Below are 26,657 nucleotides of genomic sequence, written 5' to 3' on the forward strand. Positions count from 1 at the left end.
ATTTTGACAAGTGTTAACAGTAAGATTGTGGTGTGGAGAAGAGGAAACTAGAAGAGGCAAAAACTAGAGAATGGAGAATTAAAGATGATGGAAAAAGCTTGAGAGAATTTCACCATTGGCTTGTGATGAATGGCCCACCTTGTGTTAGCAGATGACAGTGAAATCCGTACCTGGGCTTGAAGTCAATTACTAAGTACTTCATATCTACCTGTAACAGTTTCGATGAGATTTTGAAATTTTCTGTTTTTGTCTGTGAATTCCTCTTCTGCCACCTGAAGCTGTGGAAGACACTTGTCTAACTCAACTTCCTTTTCTTTGCTAATTTGTGCTTCTTCAGCGAATCTTTGCTTGAAAGACAGAAAGCTGATTGTGAGGTATGATTATGGAGAATTCACAGAATATTCTAGACTAGAAGGTAAGTTCATTGATGTGGAAACTTCTGTCTTGGACACTTCTTATCCTAAGTTGCATAGAAAGATATCTGGCACACACTAGATAGTTAATAAATATTTGTTGGCTGACTCACTGACTCTCTGGCAATCTATAATGTTAGGAGATAAATTCGCTGGGCTCTCCAAAGATCCTTTCAGTTCTACAGCTTGACTGCTATGGTTCTATTGCTGTTACCTTATATGTGCCCTAAAACTATTTGTGAAAAAGAAAACTATTTCTTTTGATTGATCATACATTATGAAACCTGGAGGAGGGCATGGCAACTTGCCTGGGGAATCCCATGGACAGAGAAGCCTGGGGTGCTACAATCCATGGAGTCGCAAAGAGTCAGACACAACTGAGTGACTAAGCACAAGCACAGTAAAAAAAATATATGCCAGCTCCAAGAAATGTGGATGTAAGTAAGAAGTGGGGAGGGGGTAGAAACAAATGGATATAATACTACAATACATGGGTTAAAAGTGCCCAAAGCAAAACATGAGCATGCCTGCTTGCTTATTCAAACTCAGGTCTTATTTAGTTTCAAATGGAATATAGTTGAGTCTCTCCGAGAAAGTCAGGGTGGGCTTAAACTAATGACTAAGGCAAAAACAGCCAACTGACATATAGCATCCATTCTCCTGTTCTGTCAGGACTCCTGAGTTTTAGCTGAGCAGATGGCTGCCAACGAGAGTGACTTCTCAGCTTTCCTCCCAGGGGGGTGTGACCAGTGAGTCTGTGAGCAGAAGTGGGGTATGCCATTTCTGGGTCCTGGCCCTAAAACAGGAAGAAGTATACGGCTCTTGGGTCCTTCCTCTTTCCCCTTGCTGGAAGAGGATGAGAAAGGACACTTGGACCCGCAGATGTTAGCCTCATGCTGAGGATGGCAGAGCTGCCTTTCCAGCCCTCAACCCCCTCCCTTCAGCCTGTACCAGGAAGAGAAATAAAAATCTCTCTTCTGTAATGACCATGTCAGGGGTTCTTAACTAGATACTAAGATTCTTAAGGTTTAAACAGGCCACAACTGACCCAGTTTACTTTTATTTTTTATTTTTATCTAAGTTGAACATACACATAATTTAAAAGAAACCTCAATGCCAGCAACATCAGGCCTGTCTCCCCAACAGGAGGTGCCCTTTCAACACAGCCAACCTGAGGCTAATGTCCATTGACCCCACCAAGGTGATAACTCAGCCCAAGAGAAAGAGTCCCACAGGGGTGGATGTGAAGTCCTCCCTGGCTTAGAAGCCTCATGTTCAAATTGGAGCCAACATCTCTTGGGCATAGCTTCCAGGTCCATACCAGGGACATGCCCTTTTAAAAGAGGCACCAAATCCAGGAAAGCCCAATGCTCTGGTTTCCCATTAGTTATTCTCCTGGTCAGGATGCAGCACACCAATAAAGTGTTGTTCTGCACAAGCAATGTTGCCGGATAATACCACTGAGAATCCATCTTTATCAGGTTACCAGGGGAAGGAGCCAGAAAGTTAAGCCAAAATCAATTTCCCAATAATAGACAGAGGACTGTTAACCCTTCAGTGCACATCTTGCTTATGTTCACTGTATTTTGGCCTCTTTTTGATAGAGCACCTTGCTTGCCCTAATTACAATAATACAGTGATTTAATGGCCTGATAGGTCCCCTTCCATATTGTCATTAGAATTCTTATGAATAACACAGAAAGACAAAAACAACATAAAACACCATAATATAAAATTATTACAATGTAGAATCAGGAGTAAATTTCTCCAGACTGCACTGTTCAGAAACTCAATCATGTATTACCTATACTATGTTCTCTAAAAAAAGAATGGCCTAGTGATGGCTGCCTTCCTCACATAAGGACATATGTGCATACTTTAATTCATTCCCATGCCTGCACAAGGGTTAGGCTGCCAGCACCACCCTAACAAGAAACCATGCTCTTTGTTTTATGCTTGGAGAGAGGACTGGGTACCAGGTGCTGCTGCAGCTCAGGCAAGGGGGTGTTTGCCTGCTGGCTCGGCTTCTTGGAGGTGGGCAGCTTCTTCAGATCATTCAAAACTTCCCTCAGCTTCCCTGTGTCCTGAGCCATGTGCATATGTAGCCCAGTGATGAAAGACTCACTATGAAACCTACTGATTTTACTTTCCCTCCCTGTGAATTTGGGCTCTGTCCATCCAGAGGTCTTACTACCGGTGAGAATGATCCCACCAAGGGTACAATAATACTCCCATAAACCAAAATCTGAGGTTGTTGCTGCTGCTGCTGCTAAGTCGCTTCAGTTGTGTCCGACTCTGTGCGACCCCATAGATGGCAGCCCACCAGGCTCCCCCGTCCCTGGGATTCTCCAGGCAAGAACACTGGAGTGGGTTGCCATTTCCTTCTCCAATGCATGAGAGTGAAAAGTGAAAGTGAAGTCGCTCAGTCGTGTCCGACTCTTAGCGACCCCATGGACTGCAACCCACCAGGCTCCTCCATCCATGGGATTTTCCAGGCAAAAGAGTACTGGAGTGGGGTGCCATTGCCTTCTCAGAAATCTTAGGTTACTGCCTCTCAATTTTGGGCTCCTCATGCCAATTGAACTAAAGGCAGAAATGGGATTCCAATGTGCCTGGGGTTATTGATGATGATTTTCAAAAGGAAAAGGGATTTATAATAGTAGCATCCAGGCTGCCATCTGTCCATGTCTTTGTGTAAATGAGGCACAGGTGGACATAGCCCTGCAGGGGGCACATAGCCTGGCAAACAGACTACCTGCATAAATTTTCTTATCTGCAGTCTTCCACTTCTAATTTATTTGTTTTGCCTTATTTCATTGTATAAGTTTGAATGCAATGTCAAATGGTGTCGTCTTACTCCTGACTGTCCTCATTGGTTTAGCATTAAGTATGATGGGTAAATTCTGTCATCTCTGTTTCAAAAATCATCTGAGATGATGACTACCTCTGACCACCCCTCAGTTACCATTCTAAGTCAAGCTACTTGGCATATTGATGTCACTTCCTAATTGGTCTTCCTGTATCTACCACTGCTTTCCTAAATTCTGTTGAATATAGCAACCAGAGCGATCCTATTTAAGTGAAAGCCATATTATTTCAGAATAAATAATCTTCACTCAGAACTTTCCAATGGCTTCCCAGCCCATGCAGAGCAAAAGACAGTGTATTCATGAGGACCTACAATGAGGGGCAGGCCTGGAGTTGCCCCTTTTAGATCTCCCCTCAAGGAAGAATTCACTGACCTGTGACAAGGAAAGGGGCTAGCTGACAGCCTCCAGGGTGGTTGGCTCCTTCAGAGTGACCTTGGCTATCTAGCCAAGACCAAGCTCTTCAGTGGCCTCCAACTAATTGTGTGAGCAAGGAGATGGTACAGGGTGAGGCCATTTCTGCCCAAGGCAGGCCTCTTCCTATGGACAATCCTGGCTTTGGAGCTCCCTAGAGTTTTCAGCCTACATAGTGGCCCCTGGCTAGTTCTTTCATAGGCATTACACCCTAATAAACCTTTGAACTCCTAACTCCATGTCAGCATCTGCTTCTGGAAGATGAGTCCCCACCCGGCTGGCACTCTCCCCCATTCTGCTGCAGCCACGCTGCCTCCCTGTCATCCCTCAAATAGAAACTCTTGTCTCAGAACCTTCAGGCTCAGCATGTCCTCTGCCTGGAGACACCTTCTCCAGATGTCTGCACATCACACTTCCTCATATCCTTCAGGGCTGTGCCCTTTTCTGACTCCCTGTTTAAAAGGGCACATAGACTGCATTATATATACTCACCCTAGTCTACTTTCCTATTTTTATTTTCTCTATAGCATTTATTGCCATTGAAAATATCACATGTTCTACTGTTTATTTTCAGACACCCCCCGCCCTAATGGAATGTTTCATAAGGACAAAGCTCTTTATCTGTTTCCCACCCCTCTCTTTTATAAATTTCTGTTTTTCAAGATTTAGAAGGATACTGAGCACCTAGACATGCTGCGACCAATGGAGAAATGCCTTCCACCTTGCGGCTTCTTCCTTCTGTTCCTTCTAATTTTGTACACGTTTGTGCAATGCTTTTTTTCCCTTGTTTGTTCCCTGAGTTGTGCCAGTTTCCATTTCCCTTCTTGCTATTTCTGGCCATCCCCTTCTGACGTCTCTTCCCTGAGTTCCTGTATTTCCATACTCCTAATCTTCCTTGGCACCTCTATGAAGTTTTTTTCTGAATTCACAGATGAATGTTGAATCATAGTTTTCAAGCGTTCCAGAACAATTTTATGAAAGTTTCATTCCCCCTTCACCTGTTTTTCTCATAGTATTTTTATGCAAAAGATTTATCTGCTTCTAGAATTGACTTTTTCTGGGACCAGTTATCTGCAGAGGGTTTCTGCAGGACATGGCAGAGTGTGTGTGGCCGTGGTGGAGGGCGGAGAGTGGGCTTGGATCAGGGGAAGATCTAAACTTTGAAATGTAAGGACTGCCTATTCCCTTGCTACAGCAAGGCACTGCTGCCTTCAAATAAAGCTCCTCTTTGGGGTAGCCAGGCCTTTTTCCCTGTCTTCAAACTGAATTAAGTTCAGGAAGCCTTCTATTTCCATCTCTTTACTTCTCAGCTACTTTATTAATGGTGGTCTCCAAAAAACATGCCCTTGCCTGTCAAGGTAACACCAGCACCTTGAAAAGGTTTTTGTTTTCTGTTGTGTTTCCACTCTCTGCCCTGCGAGTCTTTCTTTCCAGCATCCATGTTCTATTCTATGCCAGGGCAGCCCCTGGCAGTTTCCAGGTCAGTACCATGCCCTCTCTTTAAGGAGAACCTCTGAGATTGCCCTTCTTGGTCTCCCTCACCCTTCATTCCTCTCCCCCACTGTCTCCTCCGCATGATTTTCTCCAACACTCCACCTTACCTCCATGGATTTTTGCCAGCACTTCTACATAACTTGGAGTGTGTGATATTTTTTTAACTAAAATATTTCTTATTGCTCTATTTCTTTTTTAGGAAAAGAAGAAATATTCAGAATTTAATTGTAGTCCTGTTCAAACTAGAAGATTTACTTTACATTTAACTGAATAGTTGGGGAGATACCCTGGAGAAGGGAAAGGCTACCCACTCCAGTATTCTGGCCTGGAGAATTCCATGGACTGTATAGTCCATAGGGTCACAAAGAGTTGGATACGACTAAGCGACTTTCACTTTCACTAACTGAATAGCATGAAATATACCCTCCCCTTCATACAGCCACATAAAATTGTTCTTAGATATAAAATAAAACTTACTTCAAACTTGCTTAATTCTTGAATTAACTTTCGTTCTTTGATAACGAATGCATCCTCCTCTTGTTTTAATTCTAATGTAAGTTGTTCAATCTTTGCCAAAAACTCGTTGATATCGTGTTCTCTAATACTGGTCTAATTAGAGGAAAAATGAGAATTTATCATCTGTCTTGTAGCAGTCAGTATTAATACTTTCAATCAGTCAGATAAATTAATACCTTTCTGCATGACATTTGGCTAATTTGTCTCAGTAACTACTGGGGAGGGAGGGATGTTTTTTCCCTTCAGAGATTAATTTCGTCACCAAACAACATGTGTAAATGACATTAGGAAATTGGGCATGGAACTAGTAGGGGCTGGAGGGTAGGCAGAGCATAAATAAATAAATGACGTTTAGTCCCTTTATTTTTAGAGATAGGTTTCCTAAACACTGTTCTCAAGTTTCAGTTACATACTTCAAAATCATATGCTGGAGAGAATTTCTACTTTGCTAAATTCCTACAGTTAATACATAGCAAATGGATACATTTCTTAAGAAAGTTACATAATTTACTCTAGACATGAAATCAGCAATAAGGTAAAGCGTAATGAAATACTGAAGAGTTACTGATATGCAATCAATATAGGGAGCGAACACAAGCTCCTTGGGTTCCTTTACCTCTTCTATTAATTCACTGCGCCTATTTTCAGCTTCTTGAATTTTATCTATAAGTTCTTTTATTTCATCTTTTATTTTTTTGACCCAACGTGCATGTTTTTTCCGCAAACAAGCTATTTTCCACTGAGTTATAATACTGGAGATGAGAACAAAAAGAGTTATCGTCAAATTGACATCACAGTTCATTGAAAAGATGAAAGAATTCAAAACAAAACAAATCGTATTATGATCATACAAAATTATCTGTGCTATTGATGATGCAGAGTAGGCACATTAGCTGAAAAAATAAGACGTTAATAAAAAACATTAACGGCCCAAATGCCATCTCCGCAAGCTGCTTCACAGGAAGTTGTGTGAGTACATCCAGCGGGACAGTAGACAAACCACACTTGATAGCTTACCTCCTCTAGAAAAGGATAGAAATGGGGAAGGCTCTGGGGTGGGTGAAGAAAAAGGAGTCCCAGATAGAAACGGTAAAGGAATTACCTAAATCACTCAAAGTGCTAGTAAGAAGTCTCAAGCTTCTGAATTCTCGAATTTTTCTCTCCACCATAACATAAAAAAGATAACTAGAGAAGAGTAAAAATGTGCAACCAGAGTCTTATAAATAGTGTAACAACAATGACAACAACAATAAAATATATCTAAGTTTCTGTGGGTGTTTTCTTGGTGCTGGGCACTGGGCTATATACTTCACATAGATCATCTCATTTATCATTCACGCAATCTTACAAGGCAGGTACTACTATCATTCCTCCCTTTATAGGGATGGAAGCAGACAGATATGAAATAACCCAGCCCTGGTCATAGAGCTAACAAGACGCAAAACAACCAAAGCAGTCCATCTGCTGAGACTGTGTGCGTAACCACTCTCCTCTGTCCCTTCACGTCACCTTCCTTACCGGTCCACATAGGCACCTGGCTGAGTAAGACTCATTGTCACCAACCTTGACAAGTATACTCTGGTGACTTCACATGACTGGAATGAAAAACTTTGTTTCTGTTCAGTGAACAAAATGTCAAACTAACGAACACATCTAGAGCCAAGAGAACTCACACAATTTAATTTTGTGGGAAATAACTTCCATGGACTCTAGCAACCAACAAGCACTCTTATTTTTTCCAACTTTGGGGCACTATTAATTAAGACAACATACAGTACTTAAGATATAAATAAGCTTTTTTTTTTTTTTTTTACCATCTCTGAGTTTCTCTTTCCATGTTCTCATTCAGGATTTTTATTTGTTTCCGATATACTTCCTTTGTTGCTCTAAAAATAAGAACATATTAGATTTTGCATTTATGGGAGCTGTTAAATATATAATAGACAATGTATAATTCTTCAAAATAATGCAACCTTATTGTGGTAGCACAATAAGGCTACCATCTAATTGGGAGACAAACAGACCAGCACAACTAAAGATTTTAGTGCCAGACTAATAGAAAGACAATTACAAATTTTTTTGGCCAGTGCAAACTGATTTTGCAAGTTTTGAAGCCAAGAATAAGGAAGAACAGATTTTGGTGAGGCAGTTGTGGACAGGTTATTAAAGAATAATATTTAATAGAGGGAGGAACATGGAGGTAATATCTCACCAAGGAAAAGACATCATCATTTGCAAACACACAGAGGAAAGGAGCAGCTAGTCAGGAAGCTTGGGACTAAGGCAAACTTATTGCATACAGAGGACATGAAGGGAAATAACCCTATGACAAAGGAAGGGTTTAGGTCAACAAATTGGCGAGGAACTGGATTTTAGACTGAGTTCTGATTTGCTTCAATGTATAATTTAGACATTATACACGGGTATAGGGGGCTTCCCTGGTAGCTCAGATGGTAAAGAACCTGCCTGCAGTGGGGAGACTCAGGTTCAATCCCTGGGTTGGGGAAGACCCCTGGAGAAGGAAATGGCAGCCCACTCCAGTATTCTTGACTGGGAAATCCCATGGACAGAGGAGCCTGGCAGGCTACAGTCCATGGGAACTCAGAGTTGGACACGACTGAGCGACTGTAAATTTCACTTTCTCCCATAACTTAGAAAGCCAATATATATTCTGGAATTAGGGATAAGTAGTAAATATGGCACCCCACTCCAGTACTTTTGCCTGGAAAATCCCATGGATGGAGGAGCCTGGTAGGCTGCAGTCCATGGGGTCGCTAAGAGTTGGACACGACTGAGCAACTTCACTTTCACTCTTCACTTTCATGCATTGGAGAAGGAAATGGAACCCACTCCAGTGTTCTTGCCTTGAGAATCCCAGGGACAGGGTAGCCTGGTGGGCTGCCGTCTATGGGGTCGCACAGAGTCGGACATGACTGAAGCGACTTAGCAGCAGTAGCAGTAATTAAGAATGGAAGATGTGCTTGTGGATCTGGGGTAGAGGGGAATGTGGAGACTCTAACGTAGGTATTAGAAGCAGCTTATATAGAACTCAGCACCTGTCTATCCTTTCATTGAAAAATTCAATGATAATGACCTTTCTGGACTGTAAAACAAGAGATAGCCAATTATGAACCTCCTTTTCTATAGTATATTCCAAATTTTATAGGTTTGTTACCATTTATTAAGAAATAAATGCAGAGGAATGAAGATTAAAATGTTCAAAGGCAATAAACATACCGATGAAGCTCACCAAGCGTAATAAGTCCTTCTTCCATATTTTTGATGTCTACTTTTCTTTTTGATAGGAAGTTTTCTTTCTGAGCTATAAATGCCAGTTGTTTTTGATTTCTACCATGAAACAATAGTTATCATATGTTGAACATTGAAATCATTTTTAACTGCTTAGCATAAGAAAATATGCAATCAAAACCAAGAACTCAAAAAGTAGTTTGAAATTTCGGTTCAGGAACTATTTACCAGATAAATTAGTAAAAAATAGAAACAAAGTTTTTTCCCAGTAGTGGCTAACTCTAAATTTATGAAAATCTTCAAGCCATGAAAAGAACATTAATTGTAATAGTAACTATAAAACCATAAGAATAGTTCAATAGCACTTTGCCTTTCTGAGTGGGTGTGTCTCTTTTAATGAATTTATCAATTCTGGTATTTGATTTGGGAAAATGTGAAGGAATCAATCAGACTAACTTTAGATAGAGGTCTACCTCTTCCTAGCAGTGTGATCTTGAAAAGAGACTTCACCTATGGATGAGCCTCAGTTTTGCCATCCATAAAAGGAAACGGCAACCCACTCCAGTGTTCTTGCCTGGAGAATCCCAGGGACGGGGCAGCCTGGTGGGTTACCGTCTATGGGGTCGCACAGAGTCAGACACAACTGAAGCAACTTAGCAGCAGTAGCAGCAAGCAGAGATACCAGCCAGCTCTGTCTCTCTATCTCCCTTCTGTGAGGACACAGCAAGAAGATGGTTGACCATCTTCTTTATGCAAGTTAGGAAGAGAGTTCTCACCAGAATCTGGCCATGCTGGCACCCAGATGTCAGATGTCCAGTCTCCAGAAATATGAGAAATAAATTTCTGTCATTTAAATCTCCCCATCTATGGTAATTTGTTATGGCAGCCCAAGCTGAAGAGGACAAATACCAATAACAGTAGTAAATGTTTCAGGGCTACAATTCTTTGTCACCAGAACATTTTATGATTCAAACTGATAACTTAGTATTGATCTAAGGAAGTTATTGCCCAAATAATACTAACCGTATCATTCTTAGTAGGCTATTCAATTGGATGAGATAAAATGATTGTAGTAACTGTTTCATAAATGCTACAACAATGACCATAAATTCAGCTTCACATAAGTGGGCCTGGACGCCATAATTACACTTCCATGTGACTTCATTTTAAGTGTAGTAATGGATTATTACTTATATAATTCATGAGGAAAACGCTGGTGAATGCCCATTACCTGCTAAGCAATGGACAAGGTCCTGAGGATATAGTGCTAAGATGGAGCAACTCCGCTGATCTGTCATAGCTCAGTGGGACAAAGTGGGGTGTACCCAGATGATAACAATGCAATGACTAATGAAAGGAGTGACCTCAGAGGGATGTTTCACAGGGACCATTCTGGTGAGATGGAGACAGATAAGTTAGGGGTGGTAAAACAGAAAGTGGGAAGAACTTCTGAGAGGCAGACCAAAGCAAAGAGGCTAAAAGGGGGTGAAAACAGTGGAGTTGGATAGGAGGACAGGATATATCTGAGAAATATCTGGGAGGTGGAACTGACAAACATTGGTGCTTCCTGGTAAAATATGGGTGTTTCCTTGAATAATTTCCCAGTCTCTGGGTTAGGGGATTATGTCAATGACCAGACCTTTTTCTGAGATAGGAAATTTAAGTGCAGAGCCAGTTTCTGATGACAGCAGATCTCAGTTTCTCTAAGCAATCTTATGGAGTAAAAACATGGTTATTCTTTCAAGAATCTGATGTAGAAGTAAAAATAATAGGTTTGCTCTTTACGGATTTGATCTGACCCATATGAGGAAAGCATTATTCAGTATGTATAGAGGCAAATTCGGGGCATATTTATGGCTGGATAAAGAATATTTCATTGTTGTCAATAGATTTTAAAACTAGGATAAGCTTAAATGGAGATGCAACCCACAACTATAGTATGTTGAGTCACGTATAAGTCATGGATAGAAACATACTCAGAATAAATTTTCCGTTTCTGCATGAAAACTTTATCCTCTTCATTTAAGACAATCTTATATTGTCTGGAAACTGTATGCAATTTCTCTCGTAGAGCTTTGTTCTCTAAACGACAATTGTGTAACTTTTCAGTCATCTAGGGAAAAAAAAAAAAGAATTGAAGTAGAGGATTTGTGTCATGGTTTCTTTGATGGGCAACTCACTAGAGCACTGGGCATATTACTTAACACCCATATAAGACTATGCCTTAAATGTTGAGTGATTTAATTCTACATCAGATATTAATTGTACACTTGGGGCCTCAAAGATGACAAATGTGTAGAAAGGTAATAAACACTGATGAGAAGCCATAAAGTAATAATTCATATTAAAATAAGAATTAATAAAGTAGGATCATTTAGCAAGATCTATATGTTCTTTTCCCAGAAGATAAACTATACCGGGGGAAAAAAAAATAACATCAGTAGGAACTCTTTCTCAAAACCTCTTTGAGTAGATATTATACTCCAGATCAGATCAGATCAGATCAGTCGCTCAGTCGTGTCTGACTCTTTGCGAACCCATGAATCGCAGCACGCCAGGCCTCCCTGTCCATCACCAACTCCCGGAGTTCACCCAGACTCACGTCCATCGAGTCAGTGATGCCATCCAGCCATCTCATCCTCTGTCGTCCCCTTCTCCTCCTGCCCCCAATCCCTCCCAGCATCAGGGTCTTTTCCAATGAGTCAACTCTTCCCATGAGGTGGCCAAAGTACTGGAGTTTCAGCTTTAGCATCATTCCTTCCAAAGGAATCCCAGGATTGATCTCCTTCAGAATGGACTGGTTGGATCTTCTTGCAGTCCAAGGGACTCTCAAGAGTCTTCTCCAACACCACAGTTCAAAAGCATCAATTCTTCAGTGCTCAGCCTTCTTCACAGTCTAACTCTCACATCCATACATGACCATTGGAAAAACCATAGCCTTGACTAGATGAACCTTTGTTGGCAAAGTAATGTCTCTGCTTTTGAATATGCTATCTAGGTTGGTCATAACTTTGCTTCCAAGGAGTAAGAGTCTTTTAATTTCATGGCTGCAGTCACCATCTGTAGTGATTTTGGAGCCCAGAAAAATAAAGTCTGACACTGTTTCCACTGTTTACCCATCTATTTCCCATGAAGTGGTGGGACCGGATGCCATGATCTTCGTTTTCTGAATGTTGAGCTTTAAGCCAACTTTTTTACTCTCCTCTTTCACTTTCATCAAGAGGCTTTTGATTTCCTCTTCACTTTCTGCCATAAGGGTGGTGTCATCTGCATTTCTGAGGTTATTGATATTTCTCCCCGCAATCTTGATTCCAGCTTGTGCTTCCTCCAGTCCAGCGTTTCTCGTGATGTACTCTGCATATAAGTTAAATAAACAGGGTGACAATATACAGCCTTGACGAACTCCTTTTCCTATGGAACCAGTCTGTTGTTCCATGTCCAGTTCTAACTGTTGCTTCCTAACCTGCATACAGATTTCTCAAGAGGCAGATCAGGTGGTCTGGTATTCCCATCTCTTGAAGAATTTTCCACAAATTATTGTGATCCATACAGTCAAAGGCTTTGGCATAGTCAATAAAACAGAAATAGATGTTTTTCTGGAACTCTCTTGCTTTTTCCATGATCCAGCGGATGCTTACCCTTTCTTAAATATTTCTATTCAAGGACAAAAGACAGTAAACATTAGTTTTCTGAATGAGGTAAGAACTTGGTGCTTGGATATCTCTACTGAATGGCTTCAAATGAGGTAAAAAAGTTAGGAAGGAATGGTGGGCTAAGGATCACTGAAATAGCAGGATGAAAAGGGATCTTAAACGTGTTGCAGAATAAGATAATGAGGTTAGTAGGCCTAATTCTATAAAAAGGCAAAAATCCAGATTGGTAAACCTAGCACTGAAAACTTTTATTCTGATATTGGTGGTTGTGGTTTAGTCACTAAGTCGTGTCCACCTTTTGCGACCCCATGGCCTGCAGCCCACCAGGCTCCTCTGTTCATTGGACTTCCCAGGCAAGAATACTGGAGTGGGTTACCATTTCCTTCTCCAGGGGATCTTCCTGACCCAGGGATTGAACCCACATCTCCTGCACTTCAGGCGGTCTCCAGCACTCAGGCAGATTCTTTGTGACTGAGCCACCAGGAAAGTTCTTTTACTCTGGGGACATTTATTAATATAGAAGAAATCATTTGGAAACTGAGGTTTGGTTCTCTTATTGACACGGGGGACAAAAGTAAACAGAGCTCATCCAGATATTAAGCCTGATACAACCTTCCACCACTTTAGTCTGGAATCCTAGAGAGCTTCGCTCTCTGAAAAACAGTGAATTAAAAGCTAACAAGCATGGTCAGTCACTCACTCATGCAAGCCCATGGATTGTAACCTGCTAGGTTCCTTGTCCATGGAATTCTCCAGGCAAGAATACTGAAGTGGGTAACCATTCCCTTTTTCCAGTAGTCATGTATGGATGTGAGAATTGGACTATAAAGAAAGCTGAGCAATTAAGAATTGATGCTTTTGAACTGTGGTGTTGGAGAAGTCTCTTGAGAGTCCCTTGGACTGCTAGGAGATCCAACCAGTCCAACCTAAAGGAGATCAGTCCTGGGTGTTCATTGGAAGGACTGATCTTGAAGCTGAAACTCCAATACTTTGGCCACCTGATGCGAAGAGCTGACTCATTTGAAAAGACCCTGATACTGGGAAAGATTGAGGACAGGAGAAGAAGGGGACGACAGAGGATGAGACAGTTGGATGGCATCACCGACTCAATGGATGTGAGTTTGGGTGAACTCCGGGAGTTGGTGATGGACAGGGAGGCCTGGTGTGCTGTGGTTCATGGGGTCACAAAGAGTCGGACACGACTGAGTGACTGAACTGAACTGAACTGAAGTTAATGATCTTAAGTTTGAATATTTTAACAACTCTGCATTTTTACTACCCCTTACACATTTAATATTTTTGATGTCATATTGTCCATCTTTTTGTTTTTTGAATAACTTAACTGCTTATTGTTGATAGATGATTTTACTGCATTTATATTTTGACCTTTGCACTAACTTTATAAGTGGTTGACATTTACTCTATGCTTGCCTTTACCAGTGAAATTTTTTCTTCCGTAATTTTCATATTTCTAGCTATGGTCTTTTCTATTTAGAGAGGTCCCTTTAACATCTCTTGTAAAGTAGGTTTAGTACTGCTAAACTCTTTCAGCTTTCACTTATCTATAAAACTCTTCATCTTTCATTAAAATCTGAATGACAGCCTTGCCAGGTAGAGAACTGGGTGTATGTTTTATCCTTTCATCACTTTAAATTTATCATGCCACTTTTTTTCTGGCCTAGAAAGCTTCTGCTAAAACATCAGCTGATAGCTTTCTCAGAGTTCCCTTGTATACAGCCAGTTGTTTTTCTTTTGCTGCTTTTAAGAGTCTTTCTTTATCTTTATTTTTTTGCCAACATCATATACAATGTGTCTTGGTGTAGTCCTCTTTGGGTTCATCTTGTTTGGGAATTTCTGTGCTTCCTGGACTTAGATATCTATTTTCTTTCTCAGGTTAGGGTAATTTTCAGCTATTATTTGTTCAATTATGTTCTCTGCCCCTTTCTCTCTCTTCTCCTTCTGGGACCCCTATAATCTGAGTATTAGAGCACACTGATGCTGTCCCAGAGGTCTCTTAAACTATCCTCATTTAAAAAAAACAAAACTTTTTTTTTAGGCTCAGCTTAGGTGATTTTCACTATTTTCATCCAGCTTTCTGATCAAATCTTTAAATCAGTTACTGTGAATGATCATGATTATTATTAGTTAATGAAAATAATACTATCTTGAGAGAATTTCACATTTTCACACATACTTAAAATGTTAACTAAAAATTAATTATAATCTTAAAGCCATCATTTCTATCTTCCTACCTGTTTTATCTTCAGCAGTAATTCACTTTTTTCAAAATTTGATGAATCATCCAGTTTTTCCCTGTTATTCTTAAAAAAAAGCCTATGACCAAAGGAAACCAAATAAATTCTTATTAGGACATATTTTCCAGAAAAACCACATTTACTTATGATATCAGAAACTTCCAATCCCCATCTCCCTATGCAACATATTTATTTACTAGTCAAAAATTTTACTCTTTTGATATGATGTATTAATATTTATTTATACATTAAGAAGCAATTTTTGAATACCTACACTCTGAACATGATATAGAGAGTGGAGATACAGCACAGGCAAAGTCTCTACCATCATGGAAATCATACTCTAGTGAAGTAGGCAGAATAGAAGCAAGTTATCAAAAAATATATATTTCAGATCGTGTTAAATGATCCAAAGACCGCTAAGTAGGGTAAAGTATAGCGAAATCCTGAGAATGGTGATGGTAGTGCAGACAGGTGATTAGGGAACATCTCTTGGAATAATTTGTGAAAGATCTGAAGGATGAGAAGGAGCCAGGTATGTGAAGACCTTAAGGAAGAGCTTTTCATCTAGAAAGAACAGCAGGTGATAATAACCTGGACAGGAACATGCCTGGTGTATTAGATGAAGACAGGAGTTTGAGAAGGCTGAAGAGACAGACACAGCCCAGATCACACAGGGTCTTAGATTTTATTTTGAAGGAAATCAGGGGAGGACTTTTTAAGGAAAGGAATGACAGGAACTGATTCACATCTTGTAAAGATGACTCTGACTGTTTAGTAGAGAAAGACAATAGCACAGGAAGACAGACCACGTAGAGTCTATGGCAAGGGTCCAGAAGAGATACTGGTGGCTCAGACTGAGGCTTAGCGGTGGAGCTGGTGAGAAGTAGTTGGACTCAGGACATAATTTGAAGATGAAGGCAATAGATCAAGCCTTTGGATTTGGCTTGAGTTAGAGCTGGATTAGGGTTAGGTTAGGTTAGATACCTAGTTGGGTTAGGGTAAGGTAGTGAGGAAAACTGGAATGGTGGATAACTTCTAGTTTTTTGGCTGGAGTAATTAGGTAAACAGTGATATGGAAGACTAACGGAAGAGCTATTTCAAGGAGATGGGAAATTAAGAATTCTGTTTGGGACATGTATATTTGAGATATCCTTCAAGTGTGGTGGTTCAGATGGTAAAGAATCTGCCCACAATGTGGGAGAACTGGGTTTGATCCCTGAGTCAGGAAGATCCCTGGGGTAGAAATGGCAACCCACTCCAGTATGCTTGCCTGGAGAATTCCATGGACAGAGGATCCTGATGGGCTACAGTCCATGGGATCGCAGAAAGTCAGACACAACTGAGAAACTATCACTCCAACTTTCCAAGTAAAAGGTCAAATAAGCTGCAGACTGTATGCATTTAAAGGTCAGGGCTGAATATGTAAATATGGAAGTCATTGGGGATACAGAAAGAATGAGACTGAATGAAGTCATGTATGGAGAGTATGAGTACAGAATAGAGGGTAGTGAATGGCTGAGAAGTCCAAAATTTAGAGACAGAAAGAAGAAATGGAACAAGTATAGGGTCCTGAGAAGGAGCAGTGTGGTAAGTGAAATAAGAGAAGGTGATATTTGGGAAGCCAAATGAAGAAACCATTTCAAGAAGATGAAAGTAAGCATCTGTGTCAAATTCTATTAAGAATTCAAAAACTTTAGACCAGATCAATGAAATTTGGCAGGATGAAAGTTATTGGTAACCTTGACAATTTTGAAACCACTTCAGCACTTTAAAGAAAAAAAAGCATCTATAATTGTTACAGCCTCCTGTACTATAATGGCAAGTATATACTTTGGGTCACAAATTGGATGTTATTTACATACAATATTTAGTTTCTAATCTCTCAGTTCCCATATACTGATAACCAGCTCAATGACAAAGAAAGGTCATAGCAATTTAGAAAGATAGGTACTGATTTGCCTTTTATTATGCAAATACATCATTCTGGATATTAAAAATAACAAAGAAGAAGGATTAAACTAGCAATGCCTCCCGTGGACTTGTGGTAAATTTTAGGTACTCTTAACTGTCCACATAATTTAAATTTAATTAAAATTCTACATATTTAATTTAAACTTGGAATTTAGTAACTTTTGTTTTTTCTCAATATTTTGACCTCAAAATAGATGGTGAGCTTGTAAGTTAAAGAATTCATGGTGGAGGGGACACGGGGAATTACGACTTATAGATCATTAAGAAGATAACCTGTGCAAATTATTTAGTTTCTTGTTTAATTTAAAGAATTTTATAGATATTATGAAAATAACATTTTGATTCTTTAAATTCACCAAACAAGAACTGAGCTGCTTCTCTCTACCACCAAAGTTAGAAAAAAGGAACTAAGTGAGAAAATAAAAATACAGAGAATTTTCTTTTAATTTGCCAAGTAATAAAGAGGAAAAAGTAAAGTTTAATTAATAAAAAGGGGGGAGGTCAATATCCTCAATCACCAAATTAGTCAAAAGCACTTTTTCTCAGTGAGATTCTACATGAAAACTCCTAAAAAAACTGGATTTTTTTTTTTTAAAGAAAGGTGAGCCATTCAAAATGAAGGATCAATGAATCCCCATTTCCTTCTTTTTAAAAAAATTTTTATTTATTTTATGTATTTATTTTTGACTGTGCTGGGTCTTTGTTGCTGTGTGGGCTCTTCTCCGGTTACAGTGAGCAGGGGCCTCTCTAGCTGTGATACACTGGCTTCTCACCGTGGTGGCTTCTTCTGTTTCAGAACATGGGCTCTAGGACACACACACTTCAGTGCCTGCAGCATCTGAGCTCGGTAACTACAGAGCCCGAGCTCTAGAGCACAGGCTCAGTAGCTGTGGTGCATGGGCTTAGTTACTGCACGGCCTGTGGGATCTTCCCAGACCAGAGATCGAACCTGTGTCTCTTGCACTGGCAGGTGGATTCTTTACCACTGAGCCAACCAGGGAAGACCCCCATTTCCTTCTGGAACACACTTTTAAAACTAGTTAGCTAACATGAAGACTGCTTATAAATTTAAAATTTTTCATCAGTGTAGCAGCAAGGCTTTTAATGATAACCCCTAGAAATCATTTCAAGAGTTAATCTGTAAATTCCATGATGAGTCTCTGCCTGGAATTTAAGAAATAGATATCAACTAAAACTAACTTTGTCAAAGAAAAAGATTTTTTTATTCTGATTTTTAATTGTTGTGTTACTTGAGCTTTCTGTTTTTAAATCTAGTACTGAGTATAGAGATTATTGCATATTTTTTGGACTGTTGATGGTAGAGTAGCATTGTGGTGCAATTGTTATTTTAGAGATACAACTTTAAGTGCAATACATTCAAACCTATGTAGAAAAGAGTCATATTATAATAGGATTCTATATGTGAAATTACATGCCTTTTTTGGAAACTGTTCAGACCACAATTTGTCTTTTAAACTGCCGCAAACTCTAGGGGTAAGCCCAGAAGCCGTATTTATATTGAAAGACCCCACCTTCCTGTCCAGAGCTGAGCTAAACAGTATTTGTTGGGCAATCTGGGAATTCTCCTGGGAGAATCTGTTATCAGTCTCTAAAGTAGATGAACCTGTGCCAGGTAAACTCAGAGTGTTTAGATTGGCCATGCTTAGCCACGGGTTCACCAAGAAGACAACACAGCATGTAGATAAAGAGGTTAATAAAAGGAAGCAAAGACTGTGACCTTTGAAATGGAAGGAATATTTTCTTATGTTTCTGGTTTCCATTCCTTGGGTAAAAGTTTTTGCCTTGAGGCTTCCCTGTATTTTCTCAAGTTCTGCAAGTCCCCTTTGACTATGAACAACAATTGTAACAGCATGGTTAGGTGAGTTTGTAGCATTACACCAATGCCTTCCTCCAGGGGCATATTTATAGGGAGTAAGGAACTGAAAGGAGGATAATCCATACCCTCAAATCCCTCTTCCTAAATTAAACATATCATCCTCAATTGTTTCTCCTAATCATCTGAAAAACTGGTTAATTTCAAAATGAAGACGTGGTTCTGTAAAGCTGAAAATCACAGAAACTTTAGTAAACTAAGAGAATATAATTTTCATCTAATATTAGAAAAAATTTTCTAATGAAAGTAACATCACATCTAGAAATGCTTCAGTGAAAAGAAGGTATTATCCTTACATTTTATCCTCCAGGATCTTACAAGACTTCTTCATGTCTTCAATCTTGTGTTCCCACTCTCTTATTGATTCCTGTAGCCGTGCTAATTCTAAATTGTGATCACTAAGAACCTGTTGAAAATTCAATAAATCATCAAATGACTCATGACAGCAGTTCAATTCATTAAATATTCATGTATCATCCATTCATCTTTTATATTGGGGGTGCCTTTAGTTAAAATAAAAATCAATCATTATATTACTTGTTTCTTTATAAAACAAACTGAGACAGAAATAATCCTGAAATCATCAGAAAAGAAAACAAAATTTGGGAGGGATAGAAATGAATTACAGCAATAGGAATGTAAAAACTATTAAAAAAAAAAAAACTTTAAAGACATGAATTCATCTTGACTACCATTTTAAAAATTAAATATACATTTTAAGAATTATTTTCAAAATGTTATTCCAGGATACTGGAATGAGTATTATTTTAAAAGTCAAAACAAATTGGGTCTTTTGCCTTATTTGATAGCTACGTTCATGCTGAAGATTTTTTCTTAATACTTAATCAGCATTTTGGAAATGGAAAAATTGGGTATGATGAAAAATGTTAGCATAATGAAAAGAAAGAACTATGAATGAAGAAAATTCATAGTGAAACAGATATTTTTATAACACAGTTTTAGTAAAAGAAAAGGGAAGGCAAATTTATTGGAGCTTAGATCTGCATTTCCACTTGTGAGGGAAAGTGGAGCTGAGAGGAAAGCTAATCAAACAGATTCCTTTGCTCACTGCATGGAGTTACCCTGGGCAGATCATTTAACTTCCCCCAATCCTGCACACCAATGTGGGGTCAGAGAACACGTGTCAGGGGTGTAGAGGCACTCTCAGTCATGTCAGGCGAGACAGGTGAGTGAAAGCTCCCCAAACTCCTTTTTTTCTCTAAAGCACTCACATGACTGAACTTGTGGACTATAGTTCCAGAGTTAACAGGAGTTTGAAATCCTAGAACTGCCATCAAAAATCAGTAGATTGTCCAAGGGACTCTGACTGATCATCATTAGTGACTATATGCTCAAGGCCCATCCAGCCTGATCTTCGTTGCCTCTAGCCCTTTAACCTCTCCACCCTGGACTGTAGGGCACCTTGAGAAGCAATCATACACTGTTCTTCTTTTCTGCCAGAATCACATTAGCTTGACCTGGTTACAGAGTTTTCTAAACCAAAGGTGAACCAACATGAAGGTGAACCTGAAATTCCCAGTAGTCTCAAGTTCATGGCCAAAATGTTGTTTTCTAATCTCAGGAAATAACAACATCAACCACAACAAACTTTACCAAATACAAAGCACTCAGCTAAAAGCCTTATAGGCATGACCTCATTCCTTCTCTACAAAAGTCCTCTAAGTAGGCAGTCCTACGACCTCCATATTATAGACGAGGAAACTCTGGGTTAGTAAAGCCAAGATTCAGATGCAGGTTTCTCTGATACGTATCTGAAGCTCATGCTCAGTCATGTCTGACTCTTTCAAGACCCCATGAACTGTAGCCTGCCAGGATCCTCTGTCCATGGAATTTTCCAGGCATGAATACTGGAGGGCGTTGCCATTTTCTACTCCAGGGGATCTAACTGACCCAGGGATCAAACCTGTGTATCCTGAATTAGCAGGCTGGTTCTTTACCACTGGGTTCTTTACCACTTTACCACCTGGGAAGCCCCTGTGATACTGCCATTGTGCTTTAAACACTATTCTCCACCAGTAAGGAGAAGGCAATGGCACCCCACTCCAGTACTCTTGCCTGGAAAATCCCATGGACGGAGGAGCCTGGTGGGCTGCAGTCCATGGGGTCGCTAAGAGTCGTTCGGACATGACTGAGCAACTTCACTTTCACTTTCCACCAGTAAGGTGGGTGGGGTGTTGGATTGCGGGGAGGTAGAGAGACACTGGATTTTCCTCATAGCTCAGTCGGTAAAGAATCTGCCTGCAGAGGAGGAGACCCAGGTTTGATCCCTGGGTCTGGAAGATCCCTGGAGAAGGAAATGGCAACCCACTCCAGGATTCTTGCCTGGAGGATCCCATGGACAGAGGAGTCTGGTGGGCTATAGTCCATGAGGTTGCAAGAGTCGGACACGACTAAAGAGAGAGAGACACTTGAGGTGAGTATCCCTGACACCTCAAGCCTTGTCTTATTTGGTTGTAGAGATCTTTGGAGTACAGGTTAAGGAACATATACTTCATTTTTCCAAGCTAAGTGATGTGTGTGACATAATTTATGAGGCCATAATATATGAGCTTAGGCATGCAGATAAAATCTGTTTTATCCAACCCATCTTCTCCTTTGAACCTAGCTAGATTCATGCTTCCTTATTGCATTGATATTTGAAAAAAACAGATAATGATCTTGTATGCAGAGAAAATTTTTTGTTTTACTAATGTTTTGTAACTGGATGTCATAATAGATGTATTGTAACTATAATGGTCAAGGAAAAAAGCATGGGTACTCAGTTGTGTCCGACTCTTCATGACCCCAAGGACTGAAGCCCACCAGGCTCCTCTGTCCAAGGTATTCTCCAGGCAAGAATATTGGGAATGGGTTGCCATTTCCTCCTTCAGGGGATCTTCCCAATCCAGGGATCAAACCCATGTCTCCTGCATTGGCAGGCAGATTCTTTACCACTGAGTCACCAGGAAAGCCCATAATGGTCAGAACTACCCTATAAATGGAATTAACTGAACATTCTAATAAGAAATGTTATATATATATATTAGTATTACTATTGCCCCATGTAGTTTTACATGTAATTCTCAATACAGATGGAGGACTTCCCTGGTGGCACAGCAGTAAGGATCCACCTGCCGATGCAGGAGATGTGGGTTCAATCCCTGGATGGGAAAGATCCCCTAGAGCAGTAAATGGCAACCCACTCCAGTATTCTTGCCTAGAAAATCCCATGGACAGAGGAACCAGGTGGGCCACAGTCCATGGGGTCACAAAGAATCAGACATGACTTAGTGACTAAACAACAACAATTCAAAACAGAGAGAAGAAATCACTAAAGACTCATTAATTCAACTAATTATGATTGATTACAGGTGTTTCTATTTTAATTAACATAGAAGTAGTATCAGCATTGACCTCTTCAACTATAGTCACCTCCATAAGATCAGTTTTCTCATCTTTAAAATGAGGATAACTCTCATTTTAAAGTACTGACTACCACAGTACTGGCTTTTTCAATCAATGTTATCAATTTTTAAAAGTAAAAGTGCATATTAATGTTCTTGTACTCAGTATAAATGGACAGCCCAAATTCTGTTTGATTATCACATATTCAGAAATAAGGAACCTGTCCGTGGTTATTCACTTTGTTATACAGAATAAAGCAATCTCACAGAAACATTACATAAGATTCTGTATGCATTTGGTCAGTTCTATATGTGTTTTTTAAAACCAGTTTTATAGTATTTTGGCCCATTAAAGGGACTTCATGCGTAGCTCAGTCAGTAAAGCATCTGCCTGCACTGAAGGAGACCTGGGTTCAATTTCTGGGTTGGGCAGTCCATTAAATGCAATTTATACCTAAGGAATTTCAAACTTACTTCTTTTCATCATATTCCTGAAGAAAACATAACTACACTATGACACTTTAAATAATATGTCAGAAAACATTAACATGCTCAAAACATTCTCCCCAGAATGGCATGAAGATGAATTAAAATCAACTCCTTTTTTAAAAAAACTCCTGCTATTTTTAAGGCAGTGTATATTGAGAAGCCTGTGGTCAGACATGAAAAACCAGTTTTTATTTTTTCTTACCACTGTGCTCGTAGTAACAGTTTCTCTCATTTTTGTCATTGTAAGCCTTAATTTATCCAATTCTTTCTTCTTTGCATAAGTTTCTTTTCTTTTAAGTTCACAGAGTTTTTTATATTCTTCAATCTGTATTAACAAACATAATAAACCAATCAGAAAGCTTAAGATGACAACAAAACTTAGGAAATCCTTTAAAAATTTTTTGCCAACCTAATCCATATTTACATATACCATATTTGGGCTTCCCTGGTAGCTCAGATGGTAAAGCATCTGCCTACAGTGCAGGAGACCAGGGTTCGATTCCTGGCTCTGGAAGATCCCCTGGAGAAGGAAATGGCAATCCACTCCAGCACAGCACTCTTGCCTGGAAAATCCCATGGATGGAGGAGCCTGATAGGCTACAGTCCATGGGGTCGCAAAGAGTCGGATACAACTGAGCGACTTCACTTTCATACCATATTTAACCTAAGTATTTTATCAAATTAAAACAACCAGGTTTGGGCTTATTTTGAAGCATCAAAGGAAAAATAACAAATCACAAAGACCTAACTGTAATTATAAAATGTTGAACTAGTAAATTTAAAGTCACAAAAAAACAATGATCATTAAAAGCAAATTATAAAAGTAGCTTTTGTTCTAAAATTTACTAGTAAAACATAAAAAAATTTACTGGTAAAATACAACAATGTATAAAATAAAAAAACAGATTTACAGCACATTAGGAGAGCAAAGGAAGGAATCAAGAATTGTTCAGAAATTTAAATTCACATTATTTAATGAGGAATAAAACAGACCAAAACCAAAATTATTGAAGGTACGGCAGCTCACAGCCCTGAACAACTTAACATTGTGTCACCCATACCAGCTCCGAGAACTAAAAGATCCTTACTTTGATTTATCTCTGTTTCAAAAGCACCTGGTATTTGGCAGAAATGCTTTGTGGCTATGCCTTAAGAGATATTCAGTGGTCAAATGCCCTGAACTGGCTGTGTGACTTGACCACAGGAATGCCCTTCCTGTGCACATAAGACCTTGAGGTGTCGGAAAGTTAACTTTGCTTCTTTACCATGTTAAGATCTCTGCCCAAACAGGGTATTTGTACTCTGTAGGAAGCCCACTCCAGTGTTCTAGCTTGGAGAATCCCAGGGACAGGGGATCCTGGTGGGCTGCCGTCTATGGGGTCGCACAGAGTCGGACACGACTGAAGCAACTTAGCAGCAGCAGCAGCAGCAGCAGCAGGCACAACTCAGGAGAAGGCAATGGAACCCCACTCCAGTACTCTTGCCTGGAAAATCCCATGGACGGAGAAGCCTGGTGGGCTGCAGTCCATGGGGTCACTAAGAGTCGGACAGGACTGAGAGACTTCACTTTCTCTTTTCACTTTCATGCACTGGAGAAGGAAATGGCAACCCACTCCAGTGTTCTTGCCTGGAGAATTCCAGGGACGGCGGCGCCTGGTGGGCTGCCGTCTATGGGGTCACACAGAGTCGGACACGACTGAAGCGACTTAGAAGCAGCAGCAGCAGCAGGAGGCGCAACTCATGCCCTGTGCAAGGAAGCATGAAAGACGGCGCATGCTCCAGCCGCCCTGGTTCTATAAATCTCCGCCCCTTTCCTAGAGCCCTGATGACTGCTAACTCCTACTCCTCAGAATTCGTTTACTCTCCTTCCTTCAGGAAGATGGTGTATTTAGAGCACAAGCTCTCTCTTCTCTGTTCCTTAATGAATTGAGTTTCTGATTTGCTATACTGAACCCTGTTTCGTTTGACTGGCATTTGCGACACTGGGCAAAGGACCCATAGAGAGGGGTCACCAACCTGTTGGGGACTGATAAATTTTCACATATTGAGATATAAGGAAGTCACTCTGGCTTATATACATCAGCTAACCTGAATTTTATGCTAACTAAAATAGCCTTTTTGTGGTCTATCATACCTGCATTCTACATCAGCTGTAACTATTTAAGAAAAGGAAATATTAATAAGTAAAGAAAATTTGTGTTAAAAATAAAGATTAAATGTCCCTCTTCCTGGGATGCTAAGTATGCTGTTACTCCTTTGATGATAAGACTCCCTCCCCAGGTGCTGGTATGTTCTTTATTTTTCTTTTTCAGAACGTTGAAGAAATGTAACTCTGACTTGTTCAGTTGTCTTTGTTCTGACAAGATATAAAACTGTGCTGAAAACCCTGCTTCTCCAGAACAGCTCCTTGGAGTAATCTGGGAAGTTGGTTTCTGAACTAGTTCTTAGTTAGGCTCAAATAAAACTCTTTTCTGTTCTTATTATAGATTTTGTTTATTGACTATTTTCATTAACAGGATAAATAACAATTTTACTAAGACCAAACATATTGTGATTACCTGTCAGATCCTACTTAAATAAGTCACCTTCTTATCAAAATCAAACACATCATGGATTTGTTGGCAAGATGAATTATCAAGAGCAAGGCAAGTGAGTAGTAAGGCCTGAGAAAGCATATTTAACTTTGTATTAAAGAATTAATGAAAATGTACAGTGGTGTGGTTTTCCATCAGTCATCAGCCAATTCACTCAAACTGGCTACTCTGAATGAATGTGATCATTATCAATTATCTCTGCACCAGAGCACAGGTGCATTAAATGAAACTTGGTGATAATAAATTTTGTTGAAAATTGATATTCTGTCCTCATTCTTTTGCTTAAATCTTCTCCTAAAGTCTTGCAATTATAGAAATAATATTAGTAAAAACAATTCTGTTTTGTGTTAGAGGAGATCTTATGGGTTTGAAGACTCTGACAGCTGTAAACAGGTTTTCCTTTCTTATTGGAAATAAAGGGAATTAACAAGCTGTTACCATGGCATATGATGTGTATTTAGTGAGCATCAGTGGTTGACTCCTTAATATCCACCCTAGCTGGTCTAGCCCACTAGTACATGCATTCCCTTAGGATCCATTAGTATTCTGGGGTGGGCACTATCTTAACCTGGCAAGAAGACTTATGTCCCTGGTTGGGAAAGGTTTTCTTCTTCTATGTGAATATGAAGCATATAGTCCAGTTGTCACTGGCAGGCATCTTGTGATGATGAGGGAAACCAGCCTTAAAATGAAAGATGGAAGAGGGATGAGCCACTGAATTAGCTAGTTCTGGAGTCTGCCCTACCTTGGGAATTCCTACTGTGTAAGATGATAAATGCCCTTACTATTTAAGCAAGTTTGAGTCAAGGCTTTTGCTATTTGCATCTGAGTACTCTAATGCGTTTCCTTTTCTCCCAGGGCACTAGACCAAGGGTAGGCAAACCACTACCTGTTGGCCAAATCCAGCCACTACCTGTTTTTGTAAAGCCACACTTATTCGTTTAATTAGTGCTTTTGACTGAGAAACACTATCCACAAAAGGAAGGAGAACCTATGATGTTCTCAAATTCTCAATCTGAAGTCCCTCTGGGCTTCCTTTTAAAAATTTTATGTAATATACATATTTTATATAATATATTTATATTAAAGAATAGGAAGGGATGGAAGAGGGTGGAAACTTCTTTCGAGGGCTTAAAATGAAGTTAGAAACTCAATCATTCAATACAGTAATATTATAGAGTGTCTACTACATGCAAGGTATGCCAGGCACCCATCATGGTGCTAGAATTCAGCAACAAAAAGACAGACAAAATCCCTGCCTGGTGGAGTCTTCCTTCTGGTGGGCAAATGTCAGTAGTACTCAGGCCACCACTGACCATTGTTTCAGCCCCAGCAGAAGTAAAAAAAAAAAGAGAGAGACAAGGTTCTCCCCACTCCCCACCTACACTGCCCTGCACATCATCCCTCAAGCTGTGCCCATGCAGACACAACCCGCTTTTTA

At 39.8% G+C, this 26,657-nt stretch overlaps 1 protein-coding gene across 4 annotated transcripts in view; it reads right to left on the reverse strand.

Annotated features, from left to right (window-relative positions):
• Window positions 1–26,657, reverse strand: part of CCDC175 (coiled-coil domain containing 175) — a 74,252-nt gene that overhangs the window by 26,457 nt on the left and 21,138 nt on the right. For 3 of the 4 annotated variants that reach the window (XM_070797683.1, XM_070797680.1, XM_070797682.1), the window contains 9 exons: window positions 22,825–22,947; window positions 19,026–19,135; window positions 14,859–14,940; window positions 10,930–11,066; window positions 8,942–9,052; window positions 7,519–7,590; window positions 6,321–6,456; window positions 5,666–5,797; window positions 209–347 (listed from right to left, as the gene is read on the reverse strand). In XM_070797683.1, the coding sequence (XP_070653784.1) occupies window positions 209–347; window positions 5,666–5,797; window positions 6,321–6,456; window positions 7,519–7,590; window positions 8,942–9,052; window positions 10,930–11,066; window positions 14,859–14,940; window positions 19,026–19,135; window positions 22,825–22,947 (1,042 nt within the window). The remainder of the gene's footprint in view (window positions 1–208; window positions 348–5,665; window positions 5,798–6,320; window positions 6,457–7,518; window positions 7,591–8,941; window positions 9,053–10,929; window positions 11,067–14,858; window positions 14,941–19,025; window positions 19,136–22,824; window positions 22,948–26,657) is intronic. The other variant, XM_070797681.1, reaches the window with a different exon arrangement.

Source organism: Bos indicus, chromosome 10 (genome assembly GCF_029378745.1).
Source record: "Bos indicus isolate NIAB-ARS_2022 breed Sahiwal x Tharparkar chromosome 10, NIAB-ARS_B.indTharparkar_mat_pri_1.0, whole genome shotgun sequence".
NCBI lineage: Eukaryota > Metazoa > Chordata > Mammalia > Artiodactyla > Bovidae > Bos > Bos indicus.